At 44.9% G+C, this 8,082-nt stretch overlaps 1 protein-coding gene across 2 annotated transcripts; it reads right to left on the minus strand.

Moving 5' to 3' along the window:
- Positions 1–232: 232 nt before the first annotated feature.
- LOC123413013 (NAC domain-containing protein 53-like) lies at positions 233–7,672 on the minus strand. Of its 2 annotated transcripts, none has more exons than XM_045105960.1 (5): positions 7,087–7,672; positions 6,634–6,843; positions 1,509–2,255; positions 1,277–1,403; positions 233–958 (listed from the first exon to the last, which is right to left on the minus strand). In XM_045105960.1, the coding sequence occupies exons 1-5, from the start codon at positions 7,561–7,563 to the stop codon at positions 579–581; spliced, it is 1,941 nt and encodes a 646-aa protein (XP_044961895.1). In that variant the 5' UTR covers positions 7,564–7,672; the 3' UTR covers positions 233–578. The 2 variants fall into 2 exon arrangements, with proteins under 2 accessions (XP_044961895.1, XP_044961894.1); XM_045105959.1 differs by having other exon boundaries at positions 1,491–2,255.
- Positions 7,673–8,082: the final 410 nt, after the last annotated feature.

The following is an 8,082-nucleotide window of genomic DNA, read 5'->3' on the forward strand; positions in this document are numbered from 1 at the left end:
CAGACGAAGTATAAAGTTGAGACACTATTTTGAAACGAAAGGAGCACATAATCACGTCTACACATTTTGAGATTATCTAGTTTTCATTATGGGCCAAATAACCGCAGATGCGGCAGCATAGCCTCCCAACACGGTAGATATCGATCGACCTTGAGGGGAGATATAGAATCTCACGAGAAGTGTCAGCCTGCTCCGTAGTTTAGAATTTTGTTCAAACCTTGCGATAACAACATATATAATCTCAGGAGAAGCATCCTGAGCTGGGATTCAACCGCCAACTTAATACTATTTTGTATTTACAACATTCCACGCTAAAACTGCCTAACGAACATGAATAATTGCAGCAACACCATGCACTGATTATTAAGCAGTTCTAAAATACTAATAGCACTGGATGAGTTCATAGATACAGCACTAACTCTCGGGGCTGCAAAACGGTACCGCTAATGCTGTCGAATTTAACAAACGCACAAGGAGGTCATGTCATGCAAGGAGATCCCCAGTTCAAGCCTCAATAAACATACAATTACCTAACGTCATAATAATCTTTTTATACCGATACCGGGCGGGCGGGCAGGTTACTTGCCGTAGATGCACAGGCCCACCTCGTAGCTCACCAGGAGCATTATTGCTGACAGAAAAAAGAGACAGAAGCCGCCACGCAGCACCGCAGTCACCGTGTTGCAGCCACCATAGTGTATGCGATTATCAGGCTGGAAACCTGTGGAAGAGAAAAGCAGCTCCATGTCTTCATCCTTCTGGAACGACCACTTACCTTGTCGAGAAGCAACAGTTAAGCTTCCTATGCTGATTACTTCAGTAGACACACTGATGGTGTTAGGGTGCACACCAGACAAGGATTTGCCTGGGAACTCTGCTGCAAAAGCAGGGGGAGCCGAGATTGAATCCAGCATCTTTACAAAACGCTTTCCCATGGACCCATTCTTAGCCCGAGAATCTGCCAAACACAATACCAAAACCTTTCAGTAATCTTCATTTACAGCTACAACACCCAAGTTAACGGCAAGGAAACTCAAGACCAGCCATTGCTAACATTGGCCTGATTAAGCACAACTAAAAGTTTGTGTTTCTTTTCAAGATGCACAAAATGATCTTTCTTGCTTAATCAGGGCAAGTAAATATAACTGCAAACGTCCCTCAGGGCAACATAGATGGGGATACTGGGTGAAAGAGGTACTATGAATAGTTGAATACGTACTAAACAGCAAAACATAGTAAGATATAGCTGGCCAGTTCTTTTCCATAATAACATTACCTGGTAAAACAACACAATTTAACTGACTACCAGCTTCAGGTAACCTAGCGGACGACGGGGCACCAACTACAAAATTAGGTTCTACAACCTTTTGAGTTGGACTATATGTATAGTTGGGATTGTTGACCTGTATAAAAGTAAAATTTGTGTGTCATCTCCAATAGCAATAAGTACATCAATGATCAGCACAAAGTGCAACAAGTTCATCTCTTACATGTAACTGGTAGCATACCTCTTGAGTAAGAACTGGGCCATTAAAGACATGGGAGCTGCTCCCAGCCGACTGCTGTACAGAGCACATCATATCATTAAATAAGTTATCGTCCATTGCATCATAGTATGGGATACCATCATCCAGTGTCTCGATACCAGATAGAATGGTTGCTGGGGAGCCAAGAAATCCATTCGTCTGTCTAAATCCATCACTGAACAACGTGTCAAAGGGCGCATCAAAAAACATCAGAGAATCATCTTCTGGCTTGACAGAATTTGTAATAGAAGAGTATGGAAGATCAGTGCTAGTTGAGCCCAACGGGGAGGAGTCATCTTGTAGTGTCTGCAACAACTGGGCCAGCTCATCTGGCTGGAAAGGCTGATCACCAATGATCGGAGGAACCTCATTGTTGGCCCCATTTACAGCATCCGAGGAGAAAGGAGTTTTCCAGGCCCAACCATCAGAAGGCCAGATAGTGGAATCATTGCCTATAGGTAACTCCAAATCCTTCAGCTCTAGGAATTCATCATTCGGGCTAGAACTATTAAGAAAATCTCCAACATTGGCATTAGATAACATATTTCCGTTAAGCATTGGGCTATTTTGTTCTCCAGGATGAATATACTGAAGAAAATTAGAACCAAGACTTGGGTCATTCAAAATGTCCCCTGAATTTCCTTCTACATCTTCAGAATGGCTGCTGGTATTTGAAGTGTCAGAAACTGGCAAAGCAACACTGCCGTTCTCATTTTGACCCGCCAAGTCCTGAATTGGAGGGGGAAAGTGTGTTACAAAAACTAGCATATTATATTAGGTACAGAAATTATCAGAGCAAAACAAAGAAATTACCCATAAAGCATAATTGCACGCAAATAAAGTAAAAAAGTAGTCCTGTATGGATAAATAGTATGCTAAAGAATTATTATGTTCAACAGAATTGTAGCTTATAGAATACGCAGACCTGTGAAGTTCACACGCAGACTGTTAGGTATAGAATATATATGTTAAAAATCATCTATGGCACGCAGACCTGTGAAGTTCACACCGTCTCGTCTGATATTTACTGGTTACAGAGTTTATGGCGCCGCAGACCATCCGAAAAGTCAAAGATGGCGTCGGCATCTATGAAGTTATTAAAGACAAAAAAGACAACACATAATTACAACCTTTTTAGTGTTCATAGACCTGAATAGTGAATACTATGACATCATGACTCTTGTGTGTCGTTATCTCATACTTGCTAGTTAACCCTCATGGAAATACAAAGATGTATGTCAAAAAGACAATGCATGTCAGCAGTCTTGCAGGACAGCATGGCATAGAATTCGTTAATGCAAGTAAAACAAGCTAAATCCCAATGCTGAAGGAAGTGGAGCATCCCTGTGCAGAGAAAGATACAATAATTTAGACCCAACATGACAGAAAACATGCTCAGTAAGGTTATGAACCTTTTTCCTCAACATACAAACAATAGATTGAAATGAAACTATGTGTCATCAATCATCATTCTACAGATTTATGGGGAAAATACAGATATCCATAATTTCATTCACAAACCACTTCTTTTTACTCAGGGCCGGCCCATAGGCCGGGCAAACGGGGCGCACGCCCTGGGCCCCCAGAAGGGAGGGGCCCCAACCCAGGTAATACTCCCCCTGTAGGTTGTAGTATACGTAGGAAGCCCAGAAAAAAATATTAGCGAGCGCAGAACGCAGGCCTGAGCGTAGCAAGATTAAAGAGACCTCGACTCCTCCCAAATCGCAGAATCCCAGAACAGCGCCGCCGCTCCCGTGCCGTCTCCGATTCCAAGATCGCCGCCGGCCATTAATGGAGACTAAAGGAGCAAATCAGCTCCCCAATTTGCTCGCCTTCCTTCCCCATCAGCTAGACGTTGGAGACAGAGAGACGATACACGTTCTTATTTTCCTCTTCCCCGTGATCCCCTTCCTCCTTTCAGTAAAATAGATCATAGATGTGCCCACCGATGACCCTGAATCTCTTCTTCTTATCTTCACTTCTTCAGGCTTCGTCACTTCAGTGGATCTATTTGAGGGGAGGGGCTGAAGGTGAGGCCTGGTCCGAGTCCTCGTGATTTCACGAACAACTGAACTGGAGAAGGGCCGTTCGTGGTTATGTGTTAGTGTTCCTACTGACTGCCAGTCTCCCACCTGCGGATGTGCTAATTTTGCCTTCTACATCCATATTCAGGTACCTCTGTTCCCTGTTTTAATCATTTTTTGCTGACCGTTCTTGATAAGTAATATGACTTTTAGAAAGCATTTATCTGGTAATAACAAAAGGAAGAGAAAATAGCAAAAAGATGAAGAGGTAAAATCCCAAAAAGGATCACTTAACAAATATTTCAAACATGGTAATTCTTCTAGAGATCCCCTGGAATTGGCCATAGTAAGTGCTGAAGAACAACCAACTGAGAATACAAATGCTACCGATATGGATGTGGAAAGAGAGCTTTTGTCGAACTACATCTCATTACTATCACAATGTAGTTCACTTGATCGATAAATAAATTGTACTGCCAGTTTTAGAGTCCAAATTAAGATCATCAGACTATGCTATGTATTAAATATTACTTCGGTTTTGAAATATAAAATATTTTGAGCTTTTGAGTAAACAAGGGCCCCTTATTGCTGTCTTGCCCCTGGGCCCGGTATATCTATGGCCCGGCCCTGTTTTTACTTTAAGTAAAAGATGGAACAGACAATGTGATAGCAAATTTTGTGAGCACAAATACTGGCAGGATTGTGGAAAAAAAAATCCAGCTCTGGCTATGAAATGCGATCAACATCTCCCTTTGACCATGGAAAATGTGAAGGCATCCAAAAACATTTCAATGCTAATGGCAAGGGAGCTGTCTTTTTGCAATTTTCTAATAATAACTGGTGTATAATAGTTAACGAACATGGTCCCGACACAAAGTACAGCTTCAAGAAGTCCATAAAAAAGGAAAATCACTGATAAATGTGCTACTACATTATATTCGCCAAAATGAGGTGGTTGTTGACAATCAAGCAGCATACAACCAAATAGAGTATCACAATGTTCAACATATTTGTCCCAATAAGGTAATATATGGGATCGGCATTACGTAGACATTGCACATTGCAGGACATATTTTGATATGGAAAGTATATACAAAGTCTCCCGGTTGTTACATGCTAGGGTAACTGTGTACTCCCTCTGTATAGAAATATAAGAGTGTTTAGATCACTAAAGTAATGACCTAAACGCTCTTATATTTCTTTACGGAGGGAGTACTATTTACATGTAAAGTTTATCAAAATATTGTACATACAGGGGCAATATAAGAAAGTGTTTGTAACCTGCTAAAATTTTCATATGCTAATCAGTTAAACTAAGACAAGGGCACATATGGCGTTGAACCGGTATACGCCCATAGGGCCCAGCTTATGTGCTAGACCTAGAAGAGGAGGAGCTGGGTGTTGTCTCCCAAAGAGCACCGCCACACACACACTAACACGAGCTCGTAGGCTACCCCTCCTGATTTTACATGGTATCAGACGCCAGGTTCAGCAGGGCCTGACGGACGAGGCTGCGGAGTCCGACAGGGATCGGTGGTGGTCCTGCACGCCGAAGAAGAGGCTGCTGTGCGCGCGCGCGAGGCGGAGAAGTTGAGGCTCTGGGCGGAGAGAAAGCAGCAGAGGAGAGGCAGGTTTAGAGGAGGCTGGCTGTGCTGCTGCTGCTGGGTGCAGGTGCTGAGGTGTTGTTGCTTGCTGCTGTTGCTCCATGGTAGGAAGAAGGTGTGCGTGCATGCTTGCTGGGACTGTTGCTGTGTGGACATGGGAGCAGAGATGCTTGCTGCTGTGGCTGAATGGAGACGAAGGTCATGCTGCTTGTTGCGGCTGACTGGAAAGGGAAGAGCAGGCAGTAAGTACTGAGGGTGTTGCCGGGGCTACTGCTGTTGCTGTGTGTGGCCAGGGGGGGGGGGGGGGGGGAAGAAGGGTAAGTAGCTGCTGCGTGTAACTGATCGGGAAGATGGATGAGCCAAAAGGACTTGTTGAGGCTGTCAAGCAGCTCATTCGGTTCCTCGCGGGCTCAAACTCCAGGACGGTCGCTCCTCGACAGGAAGTTATTCAGAAGATCGAGCTGTCACCCACGGACATCAATGTAGAGGGGGCTACCAATTATCTCAAGGGTTAAGTGAGATGCTCTGGGTGGAGAATCTACTGAGCGAGTTGAAATTTCTGAGGAAGGAACCCTCTTGAGAGTGTGGTGCGACAATCAGTCAGCTATAAGCATTGCCAATGACCCGATTCATCATGATAGGACAAAACATGTGGAAATTGATTCTTCTTCATTAAGGAAAAACTTGATGCTAGGGTCATGAGCCTTACTCATGTCAGCTCAGGGCAACAGGGGGACTGAGAACAAGGACTGTAACATGGCATATGACAACATCTGCACCTGGTCAGAAGAAAAATCAAAACAAATACTAACAAAATTCAAAAAATTCCAAATGTTTTTTGGGTGGTAGATAACTTGATGCGTGAGGTCCGCTCCAATTTTTGAATCATTTGGATTTCTGAGCAGCTCTCAGCAAAAAAGGCAAATCGGGTTAAAACAGTGCATGAACAGTGAACATTTTTAGAGACCCTGAATTTGTATTTTTTGCCGAGAGCTGCTCAGATGCCCAAATTATTCAAAAATTGGAGCAGACCTCACACATCAAATTATCTACCACCCAAAGAAAATGGGATTTTTTGAATTTTTAAGTAATTGTTTTGATGTTTTTATTCAACGCGGGTGCAGATGAGCCTGGGCTCAGAAATGGATTTTCGGTTGATAGATATGTACCACCCATCTATAAGAGGAGTTGGGCGTTGTCTCCCAAAGAGCGCTGTCACACACACAAACACGAGCTGGTATGCCACCCCTCCTGATTGTACATATGGACAAATGCAAGGAAATAGAACTACATGTGTTATTATCTTAGATACAGAAGGCTAACAAATTCAGTGCCTACTCCAGTTGATCTATGTACAACTCAAACTGTAAGCATGCAACACAAAGTGACTTTTACAGTATATAGCATTTGATACTCAACTAGGGACTTCTTTTACTAAAACAAGCAGTGAGTAGAAAATCATGCAAGTTGTAGGTATACCTGAATGAGATCATTCATCTGAAGATATCCTTTCTCCATAGCACCAGGAGCCTCATGCTCAACAACGAGGTTCCTCTCCACAGGCAGAGGACCAAAATCATCATCCTCATCAGCCTCCCACTCCTCCTCGACGAAGGGTGCTCCATACTGTGCCCCGTTTTGAGGACCAGGCCCAGCCTTCTGGAAGATTCGGCACACTACAAATGAATCCTGTGCACAATGGTTTGAAAATCAGATCACTATATTGCATTTAAGCGCATTAGCAACTAAAACAGAACATTGCCACCCTAGCGATCGAAAATTTTGCACCCGACTCGCAGTAAAAAACCGGGTAAAAAACCTGGTACAGTCATAATAGCACAACGCCCACTGGGATCATCAGGTATGAAAAAAAATCGCTAGAAGTCCAATATCTAATCGACAAGTCCATCGCGGCGTCGGAAGTGACAATACCTGTGGGATCCCGGCTGCGCCATCGCCCTCAAGGCGATACTCGTGCATGACCCAGTTGGTGCGCTCGCCCTTAGGCGCGCGGCCAGCGTGGAAGACGAGCGTCTTCTTCATCCCGACGACCCTAGCGCCATGGCGGACCTCCCTGTCCTTGCCGGTGGTCTTCCAGTAGCCTCCTGCAGTGGCGCGGTTGGTGCGCGCGCGGTTGGCATGCTTGCGGTCGAGGCGGCTGAAGAAGTACCACTGGGAGTCGCGGCTGCGGAGGCGCGACCTCGCGGGGAGGTCCCATGGCTCGAGCTTGTAGAGGTCTACTTCGGCGATGGCGTCGACCTTGAGCGGGCGGCCGAGCACCTTGCGCTTGAGGTAGTAGGAGACGAGCTCCTCGTCTGTTGGGTGGAAGCGGAAGCCCGGGGCGAGGGAGGTCGGGTCATCCGGGGCGGCCACCGGGGCGGAGGAGGAGGACGAGGAAGGGTGGGTCATGTACCTGAGGGGGCTTAGGGTTCCAGGAGAAAGAGTGAAGATTGGATTGGAAGATTGGATTGGGGAAAGTTTTGGAGGGGGGGTCTCTCCATCTCCGGGAAGACGGGATGGCTTGGGCTATAAGAAAGAAGAGGGGCGTTTTCGGTAGTTCTCGTATTCCCAGAAATAAAATCTGATCTCGAAGGGTTTTTTTTTCTTGCAAGGGAATTCCGAAGCTGTTAGGCCTTCACAGATTTTGGATCATATTTCACTTCGAAGGGAATCGTTTCTACGCGGCGCACCTGCCGAACCGATCCGCTGGTCGTCCCTCGCGCACGCAGGCCCATGCAACATTTTTTCCATCCGCCTGTCCCGCTGGCAGATGCTTGCAGCATTTTTTCATAACATTTGCTGCAACCGTGTATTTTTTTTGATACAAATGTTTTTCATGCAACTTTTTTTCTCGTGTAAATTTGTTACATTTGTTCAGTAAAAAGCTGCATATACGTTTGGTTACAACTTCATTTCGTCGGATTTTTC

This window comes from Hordeum vulgare, chromosome 7H (genome assembly GCF_904849725.1).
Source record: "Hordeum vulgare subsp. vulgare chromosome 7H, MorexV3_pseudomolecules_assembly, whole genome shotgun sequence".
NCBI lineage: Eukaryota > Viridiplantae > Streptophyta > Magnoliopsida > Poales > Poaceae > Hordeum > Hordeum vulgare.